General features: G+C 35.6%; 1 protein-coding gene across 1 annotated transcript; it reads left to right on the top strand.

Moving 5' to 3' along the window:
• Positions 1–18,099: 18,099 nt before the first annotated feature.
• LOC132276330 (uncharacterized) lies at positions 18,100–19,758 on the top strand. Its single transcript, XM_059777716.1, has 4 exons — positions 18,100–18,439; positions 18,994–19,044; positions 19,154–19,478; positions 19,545–19,758. Exons 1-4 carry the CDS (start codon positions 18,100–18,102, stop codon positions 19,756–19,758), a joined length of 930 nt encoding a protein of 309 aa, XP_059633699.1.
• Positions 19,759–22,759: the final 3,001 nt, after the last annotated feature.

The raw sequence follows: 22,759 nt of genomic DNA, 5'->3' as shown, positions 1-22,759 counted from the left end.
AAGAAGGGGAAGAAGAAGATGGAGCCATGTTTGGAGCTTGATTCCATGACTACATCCACCTCCTCCATGATTGACTAGATCTACACTTAGGGCTTGGATGAGCCCTAAGTCTTGTGTAATCTAAACCCTTGTATTTCTATTTTTGGGGATTTATATATATATTGTTGTGATTAGTGTTCTAGCCTTGTGAATGTCATGAATCTTGGTATATTTCTATGATTTCCATGGTCTAATTCTTCCTATTAATTCTCTAGTTTATTTACATGTCTATGTGTGATTAAATTAGGAATTATGTCTCACATGATTCATATGGGTTAATTCTTCCATTGATTGTCTATTTTAATTACATGTTGTCTTATGTGTGATTATTTGGGGAATTGATCTCTACACTAGTTTTTCTATATGAATTGCATGTCTATGTGTGGTTAATTGAAAATCTAGTGATGGCTAGACATTAGTGCTTAATGGAATGCTCTTGTTATGTCTTTTGATGGTTCATACTTATTCCTTGATGGATTGTACCTCTCCCTTAGTTTATTTTCATGCTAGTAGTGTAGTTGTAGTGTAGTGTTAGATGGGGGAGACAATTCATGCTTGTTCTTTGATGTTCCATGTTTTTGAATACAAGAAGCATATGCTCTAATATTGTGGTGTAATGGAATTTTGAGCTTAATGAAGGATTAATGACTAGTTATGATATGTTGTATCTTTCACATGTGTTTAGACAATTTATTCCTCTCCCAATAGATATATTGTGGCCTCTCACATGATGTTTAGACAATACATGTTTAACTAAGTCATCCTTGTGAATTATTTGGACTATGAGCTTAATGAAATGTTTAATGACTTGATTTGATATTTTGTTCTCTTCACATGTTGTTTAGACAATATATTCCTCTTCCAATAGATATATTGTGGCCTTTCACATGTTGTTTAGACATTATACACTTGTTGAGTCACCTTTGCTAGTCGAACCAATTTTGTTCACAACAATGTATTCCCCATTAATGGAAAGCAAGTGGTTAATTACACAAGCTTAGTGGTGATTCCAACACCCTAAGTCCTCTCTTCTCATCTCTTAAATCCCTATCTCTACTTAGTTTTATTTTAATTGCATTTTAATTAATTCTTTTCTAGAAGTAATCAACCAACCCAACTCTCTTTTGCAATCATTTGGTACGCTAAAGTCGAAGTTGAAATTCCAACACGTATGATCCCTTGAGACGATCCCTATTCACTCTAGCTACGTTAGTAGTGGTGTTGGTAGTGGTTTTTATAAATTTAAATTTGACATAAAAGGCTTTTCTTGAACCACACATTCACTACATTTAGTTTGGCGTATTGGAACGGCCGTCGTCAATATATATATATATATATATATATATATATAACATGCCATAAATGTTGCAGTTGGATACTCTACCAATTAGGCTATTGAGTAATGTGGGTAATGCCCCATTCAATTTTTGTATGCATCTAAATTTTTATGTATATAAATATATATATTGTCATACCCGATTCTTTAAGAATTTGTCATATAGTCTCATTTGTATCCATGTTTCAGGTCTATTTAGTGAATGTTTGTTTTACGAATTGTGAAATGAACTCTCGTGTTATATTTAATTGTTCCTTTATTTGGAATATATTAATAATTGCATTTATATTCATAATATATAAAATAACCAAAATTAAGTTTTTGTATATATATAAAAATGTAATTTATTGCTTTTTATTGTTTTATCTTATCATATCTATATTTTATTTTTTAAAATTTATCATATCAATATATCCGCATCGTGTTATATACATATTTCGTATTTATATATATACACATCTACAAGTACCTTTGGAAGAGGGTAGTGGTAAAGTGAATTTAATTTTGTCCGAGCGGTTGGTGTGATGGATGGGCTTGCATTGACTCTGATGTCCCCGTTGTTACGGCATTGATGAAAGGTTATGGGTTAATTACAACGACACTCCCTAAGGTTTGCCGTATTGACAGGCATATATAAATTTGCCCTTTTTTGGACAATGAGACCCCCTGTCAGTTTTGTAATCCAAACAAGGCTTTATTGGTTGCGAAAAGACAATATTGCCCCTGAATATTTAAATCACTTTAATCCTAAAATATTATGCATGGCAAAATGTCTAATATACCCCTCAGTTAATATCAGCCACACAAAATGGCGTCATTTGGTGCCAGCTACTACCCACCCACCTACCCCATTTATTTCACCTTTGTCTGTCTCGCTAAACTTCTCAATTTCTCTATCACGATCACAATCTCTCTCAGTATTGTTTATCTGAAAGAAAACCAAAGGCTTTACCCTTTTTTCCTTTCATTTCTCTATCACGATCTCTCTCACTGTTTATCTGCTCCAAAAATGTAACATTTATTTCTGGAACGCTAAAGTCAGTTGCTTGGTGTGATCAACAGTTCGGATTCTTGATGGTTTGTGTTGTTGTTCATTTTTCTGTTCTTCACATTCGATGTAAGTGATCTAATCTTTCCTCTGCGGCATATATGATGATTTTGTGCTTCTTTGTTATATAACTTTAGATATTGAGGGATTTCTAATGATTTTTTTTTATTTTTTATTTTTATATAAATTTCTTATTTCATGAACACTGAAGATGGTTGGTGGTGTAATCAACTGTTTGGATTTTGGGGGGTTTGTGTTGTGATTGAGCATTTTTTTTTTTTTTTTTTCATGAACGCCAAGGTTGGTTGGTTGGTGTAATCAATCGTTCAAATTTTGGGGGGTTTGTGTTGTGATTGAGGGTCTTCTGATGGGTTTTTTTTATTTATTAATTTGTTGTTATTTCATGAAATTAGTTGCATATATGGTTTTTTTATAAGCATTTTTTTTATATTATTAATTTATTATTTTTAATTTTTTTTTTGTTACATTTAGGGTTTATGATTGAGAGTTTTATGTTCAATTTGTTATTAATTTATGTTTGAGGGTTTTATTATAAAATCGTTGTTATTATTTGGGGGTTATGCTGATATACTTGTACAAATTAATAAGATTATATGGTATCAGTTTGCATGTTAGTGACTTCTGCAACACTAGTGATTGGTCTGTTTGTTTTAATTGTATGACGGACCATGGGTCCCGCTCTGGTTAATATGAACTGATTCAATCCTATCTTATGCATGTTGCATTACAATTTCTTTACCTATTTTGTATTAATGTTTTTTCTCAGTTGCAGATAGGTAATGACAAAGTCTATGATCTCCTACTTAATTTTGATGGTCACATACATGTGTTGAATGGGTAAATCCAAATGGATATAGTTTCTTGGACTTGTATTCATCTGCTTATGCATTTATGCTTAGAAATGTTAATCAGACTGGTATGGCAGTGAATATATTTTACAAATTTCCTGGGAATTGTGGTAGACTGCTATTAAATGGGGATGATGATATGATCATTATGTTTGAAATGAACTTAGATGTTAGAGAGATAGATATAATTGTTGAACTTGTTGACAAGGGTGTTCCAATTGATTTAGACAGTCAATGTCCACTACAAAATTCTGAGGGGGAAGATGAAGACAGTGATGATTCTCAGAAATCTAATTACAGTTTCTCAAACAGTGATGATGATGAGGACTGGAATGAGGGAAATAAGGGAAATGAGGCACATGATTGGGATAATATTGAATTAGAAAGTGAGAGTTCTGATAATAGTTGTGGAGATTTATCAGATTATAGTGATAGTGCTGAATTTAGTGGAGAAAGTGGTGATGAAAGGAAAGGTTCTGTGCATCAACACATCAAGGGGATAGTGTTCAAGTATGGTGCTAATGGAGAGATTAAATTTGTGAAGGATCATTTGTTTGATGACATCAATCACTTCAGGACCATGTTGAAGGAATATTCAGTTCAAAAGGGTTTTAAATTGGTGATGAAGAAGAATGAAAGAATTAGAGTGACTAGTCATTGTGGGAACCTAGGTTGTCATTAGAGAATCCATGCAACAGTATTGGAAGACCAAGTTACCTATAAGGTTAAGACAATTGGTCCAGAACACACTTACATTAGAACCACTAAAAACAAGGTGGTCACTTCTACTTTTATAGCAAACAAACTTGTTAACAAATTTAGAAATCAACCTGACATCAGTTTAGAGAAGTTGGAACAAGAAGTTAGAGATCACTTTAAGGTGGAAGTCAGTGAGGCATGTTTGAGGAGGGCTAGAAAGAAAGCTTTAGAAAAGAATGAAGGAACCCATGTTGATTCATTTTCCAAACTGTGGAAATATGCAGCTGAGATTCAAAAAACCAATCCTGGGAGTTTGGTGTTTATAAAGCATTCACAAGAAGAGGAACCAAGGTCTATAAGAATGTTTGTATCATTTACAGCAGTATTAAATGGCTTTAGGGATGGCTGTAGACCATTTATTGGTTTGGATGGTTGTTTTTTGAAAGGTCCATTTGGTGGTATTTTAATTAGTGCAGTGGGGCTTGATGGGAATAATGGGTTATACCCATTTGCGTTTGAAAGCAAAGAAAGTTGGACGTGGTTTTTGGAACACCTACACAAAATCACTGGTGACACATGTGGGAATTTGGCTTGGGTAATAATGACTGATGGTCAAAAAGGAATACTTCCAGCTGTGGATAAGGTATGTCCTCATGCTCTTAATAGAAGGTGTTGCAGGGATATTTATGTTAACTTTAGAACATTATATCCTGGTGTTAAGTATAGAAAATTATTTTGGGTGGCAACTAGGGCTCATAGAAAGTTGGAATTCAACAATGATATGGCAAAGATACAAAATAATTGTCCAGAAGCATGGCAGTGGTTGATGGACCATCCACTTGAAACATGGGCAAGGTATAGGTTTGATGAGAAACAAAAGTGTGATTTTCTGACAAATAATGCAGTTGAGTCATTAAACTCATGGCTTAAGAAGGTGAGGGCAAAACCTATAACTGCTATGTTTGAGGGTATAAGAACCAAACTTATGAGGAAATTCTCTAAAAGGTTTTAGAAATCTGCTACTTGGGATGATTTTGCAGTCCCAAAAATCAGAAACAAGTTGAATTTAATTATTGAAAAGGCAGGAACATGTCAATTGATCTGGCCAGGTGGTGACTTCTATAAGGTAACAGAGGAAAATACCTTCAAATGTATTGTCAATCTTCAGAGCAGAACTTGCTGTTGCAGGGAATGGCAATTCACTGGTGTGCCATGTAAGCAAGCAACAATATGTATTACATGGAGAAGAGAGAATATTGAGGAGTATTGTCACGAATTCTTCAGTAGGTACACTTATGTGAAAGCTTACAAAAATATTATATATCCCATGGACCATGAGACTTTATGGGATGAAGTACCTAAGAAGGATTTGCTTCCTCCAATTCTAAAAAGGCCTGCAGGAAGACCTAGAGTGTAAAGAAAGAGGGAAGCTGATGAACCACGGGCTAGTAAGAGGTCTACCATTATTCATTGTAGCATATGCATGGGTACTGGACACAACAAAAGGGGCTGTCAAAGGGCTCCAGTTCAAAGCAAAGGATCAAGGAAAAGAAAACAAGGGTCAGCATCAACTTCAACAACAACTTCAAGAAAATGAAGGAGAGGAAAAAAAAGTGAAGGAGCAAGGACAAGGAGTCAAGCCGCAGCAGCAACAGCACCACAGGTAAGCCTTGCTTATTTTAAATTCATTTAATTTCCTTTAAAAAAAGTCAAATTTTTTAAAAATCAAATCCAATTTTTTTTTCCAGGTAATCCTTTTTATTTTAAATTCGTTTAATTTCCTTTAAAAAAAGTCAAATTTTTTAAAAATTAAATCCAATTTTTTTTTTTCCAGATAATCCTTGGTTATTTTAAATTCGTTTAATTTCCTTTAAAAAAAAGTCAAATTTTTTTTAAAATCAAATCCAATTTTTTTTCCTTTTCAAAATTCTCTCATTTTTATTTCCTTTTTAAATTTTTTGTTAACTATTTTTCTTTCTTAAATAACTCATTGGTTGACATATTATTTTGAGTAATTTCTCTTCTTTTGTCTTTTGTTTTATAGAATCTTTATTTATTGTCGTGATTATTAATTTGCATTTGTTTGATTTGCCATATTATTTTGAGTAATTTTTCTTCTTTTGCATTTGTTTGATATGCCATATTATTTTGAGTAATTTTTCTTCTTTTGCATTTGTTTGATATGCCATAGTTATTTTTTAATGTACACTTGCAATTGTAGATCAGTGGTTATGCACAACTCACTCAGTCTAGTAGAGTTGCAGGAACATCAGCACCACCACAAGCCAGTCAGTCCACCCAGTCCAATGTAAGCACTTATTTGATTTGCATTTGTTTTTCTCACTGTAAATATCTTTCTTCAGTTCAGATGTTATTTCTAAATGGATGGATTTTTTTGTTCTATTTTTGTAGGTTACAAATTATGCACAACCCATACAGTCAAGCATATCAACATCAACTACACCACCCACTTAGTCCAATAGAACCTCAACAAGTGATGGAGTATTTGGTCCACCCTGGTACTAGGATTTGGCAATCAACAACATGTTTTTTGGGAGTTAGGTAACGTTTATGTTTTTGTAAATGCCACATATGACACATAGAAGAACACGAGTTGGGTTGTTTTTTTGTTAATTGGGTAACACTGGAAAGTTAGTTTTTGTTTGCACAATTGTTTTATTGCACATGCATTTGCTGCTAATTGCATAACATAGTTGCTAACTGCACCTCAAAGTTGGTTAATTTTTGGTGTCAAATGATGGCTATGTAATGCCTGTAATGCTACTTTATTCAGGTTAAGATTTTATTAATGTTAAATGATAGTTATGTAATGGGCTACTGAATTACTTGCAATTTTTTTTTTTCCTGGTGCAAAGCTTTTGTTGTTACAATGTTGCAAAGGACAACGGAAATACTTGCCAATTTTATTTTATTTTATTTTTTGTTGCAAAGCTTAAATTCCATTGTAATTGCAAAGCTTCAATTTTATTTGGTGCAAAGCTTCAGTTCCATGTAATTTTTTTTTTTTTTTTTGGTGCAAAACTTTGTACTTAAAATGAAACAAATCTTCCACTTGCCATTTTCTGTATTATTTCTCTTTTATTTCACTATTTGTATTTTGACATGTATATATATATGGCAAGATTCATTACAAGTACCATTAATATTAAATGTAGGTTATATATAGCAAGTTCCACTTTATATAGCAAAATCCGTTGTAATTAACCTTGTCAATATGGTAGTTATGCCTGTGAGAATTTTTGGCACCAAATCAGCAGTTTTGGCAGTTATGCACTTTTTTTTCCCCATCAAATGGTAATAAGGGTAGTTTGGTCCAATTAATAATAAAGGTCCACAAACAAGTCAAAGGGTAAATTGGTCCATTTTTCGTCTGTCAGGCGTGCTAGATGGTGTCAGGGGGTGTTTTGTCAACTTTATCAAATTTTAAGGGGTCTCATTGTTCAAAAAAGGGCAAACTTATATATGCCTGTCAATACGGCAAACCTCAAGGGATGTCGTTGTAATTAACCCAAAAGTTAAATTTCTAAATTTCAGACAATAAAATAAAATCTACGTAGTATTAATTATTTATTGGTAAAGTGTAAATCGGTGCATAGAAAATAGTGGTTAAACAGCACATCACGGAGTCAACAAAGTCTTTTCGTCATAATTTACATATTTATGGTATTTCCTTATTCTAGAATTTAATTTTGTCCAAGTGGTTGAGATGGATAGACTTGCATTGACATGATGTCCGCGTTGTTACAGGCATTGTTAAAAAGTTTTTTTTTTTTTTTTTTAAGAAAAATGAAAGTAATTGAAATAAATGATTTACAATTAAAATATAATAAATTACACAGACTTTCTTTGAGGTCTATCAACATATACTGACCTCTCTTTTTGTTTATCAAATTACATGGACCTCCCCTGTCAGACCAATTTATTGGATGGCGTTAACTATTCCTATATAATTACATTTCTATCCTTAATTATATATAGTATTTTATTACAAAATTTCAAAGACCAAAATGCCCATATATATTTTATTACTTTCAGGAGAAAAAAAAAAATCTTAATTTTCACCTATTGCGATTATACTCCCATTGGCTACTTGACCACTTCTCCTTCTTCATCTCTCTATTATCCAATAAAAAAATCATTTATTCATACATCATTTGAGAGAAAAGCAAACACAGCTATAATAATTATTAAAGGGCATACAAGATAAAATGGTGGTTGTACAAACCACCATCAAAATTAGTTTTGCCGTTAATCAGACCCGGTGACTGTAGATGCTCTGCCATTTCAGTGGCACTAGACTAGAAGGAACAACAAATTCGAAAGTTCCAAGCAAATGATATATATGGAAATATGCAAGTTAACAATAGAACATGAATAACTTTGAAGAACTTTGATTAAAATATGGAACTTACAACTTTGATCTTTGAATACAACACTTTTGTTCTGAGCCGAGCTCCTTGGATGAAGTAAAACTAAAAACTTAAACTTAAAAATTACAATTTGAACTGAGAACTTTTGAAATGGAAACTAGAATCTAAACTTGAAAAATGAGCCTGCCTCCAATGTCTAGAGGAGCTGTTATTTATAGGGCTTCGAAGGAGCCTTGGGGAGCTTTGGATTCCTTGGAGATAAGGATGCAGCAGGAGGCCATGTGCTGAGCCTGAAAAGCTGATTTGAGGTGATGTCTTCTGAATGATGCTGGAAGCCATGTGCAAAGCCTGAAAGGCTGAATTGAGGTGATGGCCACTGACTTGCCTTGGATTCCTTTTTTTGAAAAGCTTATTTGTCATGAACACCGAAAGGTGCTAAAAGCCTGAAAATGGAGAACTGTTGAATAAAATTTTAAACTGTAGTTTTTAACTCTTTTTTTATTTTTATTTTTATTTTTATTTTTTTTTGTCGCTATACAGCGGCATTGAATGACCGAGGTCAGAAGCTTTTTTGAAATGAAATGATGATTTTTGAGAATATTGTTTACTGGAGCTGTTGGGTAAAAATACCAAAACAGTCATCTTCATTGGGTTGGGCCAGATCTGTTTGGAAACCATGGAAAGAACCTGAGCCTTCACTTCTGTTGGAGCCCAATTTTGAGAAGGCTATGGGATTGACTTGGGCTAGAGCTTCCATGAAGAAGGCTTCATACTTATCTTCGGATTTTGCTGAAGAAAGCTTTGTTTGGGCCTGACTTTTGGATAGGAGGAAAGCCGAAGACTCTCCTAAGCCAGAACATGATATTGCAGGGTGCTTTGAGAACCATTCAGAAATTGCTTCTGGAGTAACATCTTCGATAGAGAATTGGTCCCACCATTTGACTTTGAAAATCCTTCCTAGAAGAGGAAGATTAGAAAGGGTTTTGAGGATTTGGAATTGCCATAGAACTATCCATGACAATGCGAAATTTGCAAAAAATAAGAATGATTTGGGAAATTTGGAAAGCTCAGGAGGAGCATGGAATTTGTCTTTGAAAATTGAAAATCCCTTGGACACCGTTTCAGGGATGATTTCTTGGCAGGGACCAAACATATGCCACCAGTCAATGAACCATTTGGGGACATTTAGATTGAAATTCTTTTGGAAAAGGATAAGCCAGGAATGGCTATAATCCTGATTTTGGAAATAAAATGTATTGTACCAGGCATCCTGATAGTCCCAGTAATTGAAAGTTTGAGGGTTGCGAGGCTGAGAAAATTACCTCGGAGCATTGATGTTTTCACCCCAGGCTGCTGAAGTAAGGACTTTTTGAATGGTACATGTGGTGTGAGAAATGAAAGACTCATCACCTGGTTTTGAATGAGTTCGAATTTTGATGGAATCAGTGTCTACTAAAATAAACTCATAAAAATTTTGTGTTTTCTAAAAATCTGATGTTGGATAATGAAAACCTTTGACAAAATGATTTTGAGAAAGTAAAACTGGGTTTTGGTTAAAAAGCTCTTTTTCAACCACACAAATGGTTGATGTATTTGGTTTTTGAAAATAACGAGATTTTTTGAGAGTGGTGTTGTTGACCACCACTTGCTGTGAAACAGATCTTGAGGAAATTTGTTTATCTGATGCTGAAGAAATTGCAGCATAAGTTTTTTGAAGGGGAGGAAAAACTGGTTGTTGGGATTGTAAGTATGCTTGGATGGGGTCATACTGGATTGGGGACATGTCTATGACATGTTGGGAAATTGTGGTTAGGGCTGAAAACTGGTTTGTAATTGATGGAGGTGGACTAGCACACATAACTTCTTCATCTTCCTCGACTTTATCATACCAGGTTTTTTTGGAAGGGTTCTGAGAAGAGAATGATTGAGCATATGCATCTTTTGTTTTGTGGGGTTTTGTGCTCGCAACTGAGGCTCCTCTACCTGTCTTGGGAGGCATAGTACCACCCCTAAGCTCCTGCTTTTCCCTGCAAAAATTCCCTGGTGAGAAAATCAGGAAGAGAATTGTTTTCTCCTTTTATATATTCAATATCAAAGTCAAATACAGAAAGAATAGCTTGCCATCTGGCGAAAATTTGTTTTGAGGCTATGTTATGAACATCTTTCTTTAAAACAGTTTTTGCAAATTGGCAATCAACACGAACCAAAAATTTTTGATTTAGTAAGTCACTTTGAAATTTTGAAATGCATAAAACTACAGATAAAATTTCCTTTTTGACTGTAGAGTAATTTTGTTGTGCTTGGTTCCATGTGCCAAAGGCGAACTGAACTAGTTGTTCCTTACCTCCATATCCTAATTCAGATGCATCAGTTTCCACAATTTTGAAGGCTTCTGGATCAGCAATAGATAGGCAAGGAAGGTTTTTTGCTTTACTTTTAAGGATTCTGACTATTTTTGTATGCTCATCGGACCATGGGGGAGGGGACTTTTTTAATCTTTGGCGTAGTGGAGCACAAAGAAGGGAAAGATCCTTAAAAAACTCAGAGAGATAATTTAGGCACCCTAAAAATCTTTGAAGCTGGGTTTTGTCTTTAATTTCATCAGGAAATTTATCAGCAAATTGGATGGATCTGTTGATTGGGATGACAGTTCCTTGGTGGATCTGGAAACCTAAAAACCTAATCTTGGTCTGAAACAAAGTTAACTTTGATAAAGAAAGGACTAATCCATTATGCTTGATGGTTTGAGCAAAGACATTGAGATGTTTCCAATGAGCATCTATAGAAGAAGAAAATATTAGTATATCATCAATATAAACAATTGAAAAATTCGTAAGATGAATAAAAATATCATTCATAATTTTTTGGAATTCTGAAGGGGCATTTTTTAATCCGAAAGGCATCACATTCCATTCGTAATGGCCAAAAGGAACCGTGAAAGTTGTTTTGTATCTATCCTTTTCAGCAATTTGGATTTGCCAAAATCCTGACTTGAGATCAAACTTTGAAAAAACGGTTGCATGAACGAGACGTTGGATTAGGTCCTATTTATTGGGCTGGGGATACCTGATCCATTGAAGAACTTCATTGAGGGGCTTGTAATTGATAACTAATCTGGGAACACCTCTTTCTATTTCAGCATTCTTTTGGACATAGAAAGCGGCACAACTCCATGGGGAACGGCTTTTTCGGATGAGGGATTTGTTTAATAATTCCTGTACTTCCTTCATACAGTAATTAAGAAGTTCTTGACTCATTTGGCTAGGACGGGCTTTGGTAGGGATATCCTTTTCATTGAAAGATTTTTCATAAGGTAATTCAACAATGTGTTATTTTCTGTGCCAAAAGGAGTTTGGGAGATCAGAGTAAACCTGACTTTCAAGTCTTAATCTGAACCTTTGAATAGAGTCTTGGAGACTTTTTTGACTGAGTCGTTCATCAATCTGTTTGAAGATTAGTTCTTGTTTGTTAAAATTTACATATAAATCTATCTTCAATCCATACCATTAGAACCAAAAACCTGTAACGACCCAAATCCATTGGATCCGGATCATTAAATGGGTCCTTACTCGACCCAAAATCATCCAAGGGTAATATGGTCCTTTCACGTTAAATTTGTAAATTTAAGTCCAACAAGGACAAAATGGTTATTTATCACAATTCTAATGGTCTGAAACTTCAAAGGGCAAAATAGTCATTTACTTGTATCACATAATAAATAATATAAAGTCCGGGGCAATATAATCTTTTCTGTGGCCACAAAATAATTATTAAATTCTATTGGGTCCTAAAATAAATACTCGTAACTTTAAATAAGTGGATAATTAGGGAAATTAAATAAGAAATGTTTGGTACTGGAACCGGTTGACGTGTGTACACTACACGTTAGCTGGTTTGGGTCACGCACAGTAACATTGCCAACTGTCAAGATACCGGTCGACTTGTGATAGCTACACGTTAACTGGTTTAGGATATGTACAGTGAAAAAGCTATTGCCAAGATACCGGTCGATGTGTGGGAGGCTACATGTCGACTGGTTCTGGGTTATCCACACTTGAAATTCCCACTGTCCAAAATACACCAACTTTGATGACCAATCACCCAACACCACCATACAAACGTACGTAATTTAAATACATTTTAACGTCTAATACCAAAGCAACAACAACAGTGACAACATTGATAACATAATTTGCCACATGTTACAAAAAATACACTAAAGGATTTAGTGCAATTAAACATTATTACATTTACCTAATGGCTATATACAAAATTAGTCTAAATATTTCACATACAGCAAAATAATATATTTTTGGGTCAACACTTTACAAAATGAGGCCTAAATACAAAAGATAGCAAAAGAGACATTCTTCTAATCCAAGCTAAGGTTGTGGTGGGTTGTAGTCCGCTACTTCTTTCCCCGAACCAAAAAATATTAAAATAATGGAGTGAGCTAAACGCTCAGTAGGAAGTGTCTGAAGTGTCTAAGACAAACTTCTTATGACCCCATGAATCTACATAAGGAATAGGTTAAAGAAAACGGGATTATAACATAGGGGTACATGGTAACAACCACAACGATAAGTATATAATAATTGTCACTCAAACACATACAAACCAAATATTCTACTAAAGTACAATGTCATGCAAATGTCACTCCCCATATCCGAAACATTTCCGTTTCAACTTTCAAACTATTAGTGTAATCTGACCCAAGGCACCTCTAAGGCGTCACGAAAAGAGGATTGGCTAACCATCCACGACCACAATGCACCTCCAAGGCGTCGCATCCGGCTTAGTTAGCTCAACTATACTCCCTTCTAAACTACACTAACACCACGGACCACTAAGCGCTTCCTAGGCGTCCAGGTTTTCGCAAACACTTTTAGAAGACTTTTCCCAAAATAATTTCACTTGTTTTAAAAACATTTTTTCCTCCCCTTTTTCTATCCCAATGAATGCATGGAATGTTTCATACTCCAATTCATCAATTCCACCTCAAGACTCTCACACATGCTATATAAACACAACATTCTAAACTACATAACTAAAGTTCTCATTTAACATCAACCATGCATAACAAGCATATAAGACATGCATTTAACTTCATATAAGCATGTTTAAATATTATAAAACAACTAACAATTAGTCACATATATTCCATATCTATCATTTAAGCAATTTTCACAAGAATTTATACTAATTGAACATGCTAGACATCAATTCAAGTTATAAAACTCACAAAAGTACAAGAAATCATGCATTAAAACACCCCTACCTCGTTGAAGCTAGCCAAACAAGCCCTAAGGCCTCCAAATCTCGGAATCCTTCAAAGCCCTAGCAATATTGGTCTCAACTTGAAGCTCATGCCAAGCTCTCCATATTCGCTTCATCCTCTCTATCAAAATCCCACCTTAAACTCTCTAAATCAAAGCTTTTCCCTATAAGGCATAAATGGGTGCTTGTGAAAGAATATAGAGGAAGTTAGAGAAAGTGAAAGAGAGAGGAAAATAGTGCCCGAATGAGAAGGAGGAGAAGGTGAAAAGGTGGTCTAGCAACTTTAATTCTAAGGCCAATAATGTGTCACATGTGAACTTGTGGTTGATTACCACTTTATGCTAAGTTACCTTTGTGCCTCTCCTCTTTCCACACAATACCATCTACATCCCATAAATATCTACCTCTAGTAAATAGATACAAATATATGTATGTGCATGTGAAATGACTACAATGCCCCTTACTTAAAATGAGAAAACCGGGAGAAGTTCCCGAACCCAAAAATCGTTCCGACCTCGAAAAATTTCTAGAATGATACCTCCACTTCTAAATGACTTAAAATGATTAAAAATACATTACCAGAACCCTCGGCTGGAGGAAATGACTAAAATGCCCTTTGGTGCCCACGTGACACGCAAAACGAGGTACTAAAATTAAATAAATTCAGAAAATTTTGAAAAGCTCATGAAAATGGAAAAACGAAAAAAAAAAAGAAACTTCACAATCTACCCTCCTTAAAAGATTTCATCATCGAAATCTACCATCCTTGAAGAAAGAGGCCTATAACGACACACCTTCCCAAGAAACACTTCATTAAACCACAGGACTAAGAACTCAACAACCCTGTTGCCTTTGACACCCGATGCCAATAGGTAATCACACATTCTTGCCAGAAAAACCCAATGCTCAGGACTCTATGAGGGTACTCATCCCTCCCAACATCAGAACACGAGACCAATTAGGCCCTACAATCGACTCAAAACGGATATCGGTCCACTCTACACTGCTACGCAAGACTCCGAAGCCCAAAAGAAGAACGGTCACTAAACCGCCGAATATGACAACCCTCAATCACAACTCTTCCCTAAAAGGACACACAAAACCCCAGACAAAGAACCCTATCCATCTCAAAATCAAGCTCAACTATAATCTACACATCCCTGTTAGGCCGAACACTCACTACCTAACACTTAACTACACCATTACACACTCGTACAACGACTACCAACACACCAAACGACAAACACTAAACTTATCATCCTCAAGATGACTAAATGATGAATCTCCCAACGACTACATAATCATGAATCACAAGAACAATAAAACAAATTATCCTGTACCCAGGTCACAAATCCTTAAAACAAAATCTTTAATAATTAATGATCGATTCGCAAGCCCTATACCAGACACTTGGTACTACCTAACACACTTTGTCACCCAAAACAAATCATCCGAATCCACATTGTTACACCGACACAACGCGTAATACCGTGCTCTCACTATCCTTGACAAATTGAAACCATCATTGACCTTTGACCCGACATCGTGCCTCCAAACCTCAAACAAAATGTCACAGAGTCCACAATACAACCACAGAATCCACTCACTATCAATCCATCACTCTACGTAACCTTAATGACTATACAGTCACATACATGCTCTAAAATCCCAACCATACCTTGAACACACAACCCATAACAAATGAAAAACAACACAGCACCAAATACCATAATCATCGACCAACATAAGAGCTCTCCGATCTTCTCATAATAATCATACTATGTGAACAACTCAATAACATCATTCACTTCAGTTATGACCTCATCAAAGCACACAATTCGAGGATCTCATGCTTGAGATCTCAAAACCAAAGTCAACCTTTCCCATTATTCCTAATCAGAATCCCACCTTCACGTTCTCTAATCACGTAATTCTAAGGCGACATCGACATTTGTCTTCAAGACATTGCTTGTATCAAGCGCCTATAAAAACATTCGAGTGTGTGACTCACATCACATCACCTAATAATCCTCAAACTTACAGTTCACAACACATCCCCTAGCCATCACCGATAGTACCAGACACTAGAAATACACAATCTCTATTAGACAACTCGTGTCTCACACACCACTAATCAAGACCTCTCAGAACAAGCACAACAAAAACCAAAGACTCTACTTCCTTCCGTGGGAGTGAGTCAACCAATTCCACCAAACCTTTAGCGGTGAATTCTAACAGTATAACAAACCACACCCGGGTTCGCCCATCTGCGGAAGCGCACAACTCCAGGATGGAGGACAAAACCAATGACAAACAATGTCCTTGTTAGGACCAGGACAAACGGAAAGGGTAATGAACCCTACTCTCACAAGAGACTGACGACTCACACCTGAATGCACCTAACACCCTGTTACATGCTGCTCACCAACCGTCCAACCGTGAACACCCAATCTCACATGAGGAAAACTGAACTCCATACACATAAGGAGAAGAACCAACTAGAAACACACACGGGATTACGATCTCGATCCCAGGAAACCTCGCCACAGACGGACCATCGCACACTATCAACAAAGAAACCTTGCATACGGATTGTAATACTCCTGCTAACCAAAACCAATCCGGTAAGAGCACCGATGCTCACGACACACTAACACTAGAAATAGTCATAGCACCTTCGAACACTGCGTCCCGTTCTACCTAGAATCAGTCACTCCTATAGTTGTTAAAGGCGCCGAACGCGCGCGCCTGAGGCGCAGCCTTGGGGCCTTGATTGACTCAAGGCGACGGCCTTGTGATAGGCGTGCGCTTCTAAGGAACAGGCTCAAGGCGAAAGGCGCTATAAAGGCGCGCCTGAGTGAATATATATATATATATTTTGTACTTTTTTTTGCTATTATTTTGATTGATTATTATTTGTTTAGTATTTGTTTAGTTTTTATTTTTTAATTACAAAACCTATGCATACGGCTATACAAGACTACAAAAGTCAAAAGAAAAAACAAAGAAAAAAGGACCAATGCAAGAACAGAGAAGTACGAGCCCGGATTTGCGAAGCTTGCAGCTTGGACTTGGAGTCTTGGATCTGCCGGAATCCGGATCTGCGAAGCCGGTAAGTTCTCCTTCCCTTTCTTCTTCTTCTTTCCTCTCTTTTTCTTCTCGGATCATCATCTCTTAGTCTTCTTCTTTTTTTCTTCCAGAGACTGTCGTCCGACTCCTCTCTCAGATTTTTTTTTTTTTTTTTTTCTTCTTTTCTTCTTCTTCTTCTTTTCTTCTCCCGGCAGGCTCTTAAGTCTTGGCGTCTTGCTCTTCTTTTAATTTTTTTTTTTATATTTTTTTTTCCTCTATTTTTTTATTTTTTATTTTTTTTTCTTCTTCTTTTCTTCTCTCGAGTCTCGGCTCTTTTTTTTTTTTTTTTTTTTTTTTTCCTCTTTCGTCTGAGGCTCTGAGCTCTTTTTTTATTTTTATTATTATTATTTTTTTTCAATAGCATATCGTTGTTGTAGTCTTGTAGATCATTGTTTTGTAAATTTTTTTTTTCAATACCATTTCTTATTGGAACTGGAAGATGAAATTCCATTAATTTATGTCATTCATTGACAACCGGTATCTCTCCATTTTCCTTCTTCATTTCACGAACTGGTATTCATTTTTTGAATTTTGATTCTTAAAAATTTCTTACCATATTATCGCCTGCCCCTCGGACTAAATTCAAGACTCTGCCACTGCATTCAAGAAAGACCCGTAAAAACTACTACTACTACTATTATTATTATTATTATTTTCATTTTCTAAATAATAATTGGAACTTATGATTTCATAAAAGGATGTTCAAGACATTGAACCATTGAGGATAACTATTTTGTGAATTTGATTACTATATATATATATATTTAGGAAAAAATATATAAATATAAGTATTTTTTGGGTAAATAAAATTTTCAAAAACAAAAAAAAAATTATATATTAAATATAACTAGGTAATTTTTTGTGATCAAAGAAACCAAACCAAAATTCCATTTTTTTTCAATAGGATATCATTGTTGTAGTCTTGTAGATTCCTTGCCGGTTGATTGTCTGGACTCTGGTCTGCAAAATAATATATAAATAATATTCGAAACCAAGCTTTGATCTCAACATATCTTTCATGAAAAATGATAAATATATATATATATATATATATAACCTTAGTTTGGACATGATTCATGAAAATGATAACTATATATATATAAGTTGAGATCGAAATAATATATAGATAATATTCTGCTCTTTGCATCAACACTGCTTTTTTTTTTTTTTTTTTTTTTTTTTTTTTTTTTTTTGCATGAAATAATATTATGCTTTTTGCATTTTGTCAAAGCTCTTTATTATTGCAGACACTAATTACATGATGCTATTATTTTGTCATCTTGAATTTGATTGTAGTTTGTACTTTAAAAGATGCCTAGTGATGGTTCAAGAAAGGATCCGGTAAGGAATTACTCACATTTGGAGAATCCGAAAGATACAAATGCCGTCACTTGTAACTTTTGTGCAAAAGTTACAAAAGGAGGTATTTATTGGGCTAAACAACACTTAGTTGGAGGGTATAGAAATGTGAGTGCATGCACAAGATGCCCATCTAGTGTTAGAGAAGAAATCAAAGAGTACATGAGTAAGAAAAAGGAAGAAAAAGAGCAAATGAATTTGTTACTTAGTGATGAAATTAATTTCATTGATGGAAAGGATGAGGATGACGTTATGGAAGTTAACAATCGGGGAAAAAGGGTAGCTAGTGCAGGTAGTGGCAGTGCTAGTGTCAATTCCTCAAAGATGCAAAATCAAAAGGGACCGATTGATTTATATTTCACTCCCAGACCGGAAATTGTGGTACAAAAAAGAAAGGAGGGGGGAAAACAGACAACCATTAATGATGCATGCAAGAAAGTGTTGAGAGGAAGAGCATGTGCTGCTTTTGCAAGGTGGATGTATGATGCATGAATTGCATTCAATGCTGTTAAGTATGATAGTTTTGCCGAGGTTGTTGAAACAATTGGACAATATGGTCCTGGCATGAAACCACCTAGTTATCACGCGGTGAGAGTTCCTTTGCTTAGGAAGGAATTGGATAATACCAATGCTTTAATGAATGACCATAGAGAGGAGTGGTCAAAATTTGGATGCTCATTAATGGCAGATGGGTGGACAGACAAGAGAGGGAGAACATTGCTTAATTTCCTAGTAAATAGTCCAAAGGGAACCATGTTTATTGAATCGATAGATACTTCTTCTTTTTCAAAGGATGGTGCAAAGATGTTTGACTTACTTAATAAATTTGTGACCGCATTGGAGTAGCAAATGTCGTCCAAGTTGTCACAAATAGTGAATCAAGCAATAAGTATGCCGGTAAGAATGTTCAATGTTACATTCTTTACAAATATATAATTTAAATCTTTCTTGATTTACTCATTCTCTTTATATCATTTTTTCTTTTTTCCCATTTGGTTTCAAATAGGGAGGATGTTAGAGAAAGAACACCCATATTTGTATTGGACACCATGTGCTGCTTATTACTTAGACTTGATGTTGGAAGATGTTGGGAAAATACCGTCTTTCTCTAGAACAATGCAGAGGGCAGTGGAGTTGAATAGTTATATTTATATGCGTCCAAAGTTGTTGAATATTATGAGGAACTTTACTCATAAAAAAGAGTTGCTTAGGCCCGCTAAGACTCGATTTGCTACATGTTTCATCACATTATCAAGTATTCACAAGCAAAAGAATAACTTGAGAAAGATGTTTACTTCAGAAGAATGGAATCGTAGTAAATGGGCCAAAGAGTAAGCCAGTAAAAGAGTTGCTTCTTATGTTTTGATGCCTTCCTTTTGGAACAACATTGTCTTTAGCCTTAAGGTTTCCGGTCCTCTTATTCCAGTTTTGAGATTAGTTGATGGCGAGAAAAAGCCTCCCATGGGATACATTTATGCGGCTATGGATAGGGCTAAAGAAGCCATTGCAAAATCATTTGGGGGAGTAGAAGATAAATACTCAGATATTTTTGAAATAATTGATAAGAGGTGGAATGTTCAATTTCATCGCCCTTTGCATGCAGTAGGTTAATTTTTGAACCTAGAATACTTTTATTCGAATCCGAAAATTGAAGAAGATGAAGAGATTGCAAAGGGTTTGTATGCATGCATTGCAAGGTTAGTCCCGGATGCCAAAGACCAAGACAAAATTACTGAGGAGTTGTCCTTATATTCTAAAGTTGAGGGCCTCTTTGGTAATCTCTTTGCTATTAGACAGAGAAGTACACGAGCAGCAGGTAAAGTGGTAAAGTATATTAAGTTAGCATAACTAAGTGTTAAAATTATTTTGACAATAGAGTCGATAGAAAGATGAAGCTAAAGTTGCTAAACATCATTATTAATTTTTTTTAATAGCTAATTGGTGGGAAGCTTTTGGCAAGTAAACAAAACTTCTCCAAAAGTTTGCTATAAAGGTTTTAAGCCTTACTTGCAGTTCTTCTCGTTGTGAACGAAATTGGAGCGTGTTTGAGCATGTAAGTATATACTATCTACTAACTAAATAGGTTTGTAATCTAATTGTTGAAAATTAAAATTTTAATTTTGTATACTTACTAGTTAAAGTTGAATTTATTGCAGCTTCATAACAAGAAAAGAAATAGGCTCGCTCAAACAACTTTGAATGATTTAGTGTTCATCAAATATAATAGAGCATTGAGGCGTTGATATAATATGCGTAACACTCTTGATCCCATTTTACTCGATGACATTGATGAGAGCAACAAGTGGTTGACGGGGAGGATGGATGATTCTGATGCAGAACATGATCTAGTCTATGAAGATGATTCCTTGACATAGGGTGATGTTGCTAATTTTGCTGGTATTGGAAAGGCTAGCAGGCCGCAACGGTCTACTAGATCAAAATCCAGTTCTAGTTCACGGTTACCAACAAAGGGAGCAGGAAGTTCTTCAGTTCAACTTGTGGATGAGGATGAGGATGATTCAGATGAGATAGAAGAGGATCCTGAGAATTATGAATCATTTAGTGACGATCAAAATGATGTTATGCTTTTTGATGACGAGGATGATATTTAGATTCGTTGGTGTTGTCTTCTTAGGAAGAAATGATGTTTATGTTTGTTTTAGTTTTATCTTATATTTCTTCTTAGTTGACTTTTGTATCTTTATGTTAATATGTTTGATTATTCCCTGTTGAACTTAATTACTTGATTTACTTAGTTTTGGCATCTTTATGTTGAATATTTAACTTAAGTAATTCATTTAGTTGACTTTTACATCTTTATATATACTATTGCATCTTTAATACTTTATTGGGTGGGTTTTGTTTTTTTTTTCTTTTTCCAACGTGCGCCTTGCTTCAGTCGGGCGCGCGCCTCGCCTTGCACCTTGCGCCTCAGGCTCCAGGAGGCATTTGCGCTTTTGTGCACCTTGAGCCTTTAACAACTATGGTCTCTCCCAACCGACAACCTCTACGCTATAACATAACACTTTACCATCCACTTTATCTCTACCTACCTAAGCGACACTGCCTCAATCACCGTGCGTACAAGACCCGTGACCTCAGTCACAACACCCACTGACTCGTCAAAAGAAGAAGGTGCCTAACTGGCTACGTTGTCCTCATTGACTCTAATGACTAAATCGTCCACAATCCCCTCAATTAGCGCACCATCCCATCACCTATCGAATAACTCGCAACAAACAACTCGTAGACTCTAATCTACCCTTGGATCACACCTTAAACCATTTCGCTCATTAGTATTAAACACCATACCATAACACCAAAACATCTCTACTGCCACTCATTCCAACAACGTTTCAAACCTATCATCCTACCGAACCATCAAACCACTTCCAAGGAATTCTTTCTTATACATTTTTAAAATAAGACCACCATAACGAAAGAATCAGCATTACTTTTGATACTCCCACAATGACTACTATTTACCACTAGAAAAGAACCTCCATACGGCAATGTCATGCCGACAAATCCTCAAAACAAAATGGGCTCAAAACCCAGAATATTCAACACCTAATTGTCTCCTAAAAACCATCAACGATGCAATTAATCACTAACGTTCAACCGGTTCCTCAAACCACTCATTCTAAGGCAATCAACATGCCTAAACAAGAAAACTTCGTGCCCTAGGTTCAACATCATTACTTCTCATCATTCCCCATCCTCAGAATACCCTTAGTCCCGACAAAAGCCAAATGGGGCAACCAACTAGGCCTACAAAATCATCCTCGCCCCAATCATTTCAAATCAACAATCTATCACTTGAATCCTCAAGCACTCAGCACAATCACCTGATACTCTAAACATACTTGAGATACATTATAGCCCACAACTTCTAATTTCCAAAACACAACCCATTTGATACACAATACCTATCATCTATCCCTTTATCCGTAAACAAACAAGCACACCGTTGACCACATACTATCTACTTTATCGTGCAAACCTGCACTACATAGCTACCACTGACCACTATACACCACCTCAAGACTCTCATCAATCGAGCCATACAACCGACTCACCAAGAGTCAATTAACTATACCACACTCCTCCAACTATCAAAAATGAGAATCATTCTTTGACAAATCAGTCTCTAAAACAGACTCTCACAACCCACGGACCGAATCACATCAAACAATCGATCACCCAACGCTAGCATGACTCCAATCAATGCCTACGTCATCCTAGACCTATAGAGTCCAACAAGTCCCCAAGACAATCAAAACCAACACGCCTCCTCGGACAATACCAAAACACCCTCAATCATACATCTACAACCCATAAACTATATTCATGACTCAATAAACCCCTATCACGCCTACCACGATCGGTTCGAAATGAACCTCCGCACCAAACAGTGAACCAAGTCACAAACACTAACCTTCTAATATCATACCTTTCTCCCATGAAACCATTACTCGCACACCTGACCTCTACGGTCACCAAAACCCATACACCAATGCATGATACTCACACACTTCAAGGGCACCATGCCATGAAGTAAGAACCTGCTTTAAAGTCGTGCTCTAAGCACCGCACAAAATGCATCTAAGAA

Source organism: Cornus florida, unplaced genomic scaffold (assembly GCF_030987335.1).
Source record: "Cornus florida cultivar Cherokee Brave unplaced genomic scaffold, ASM3098733v1 CherokeeBrave_3.0.0_Hap2_Chr01, whole genome shotgun sequence".
NCBI lineage: Eukaryota > Viridiplantae > Streptophyta > Magnoliopsida > Cornales > Cornaceae > Cornus > Cornus florida.
This window is presented reverse-complemented; position numbering and strand designations above follow the sequence as displayed.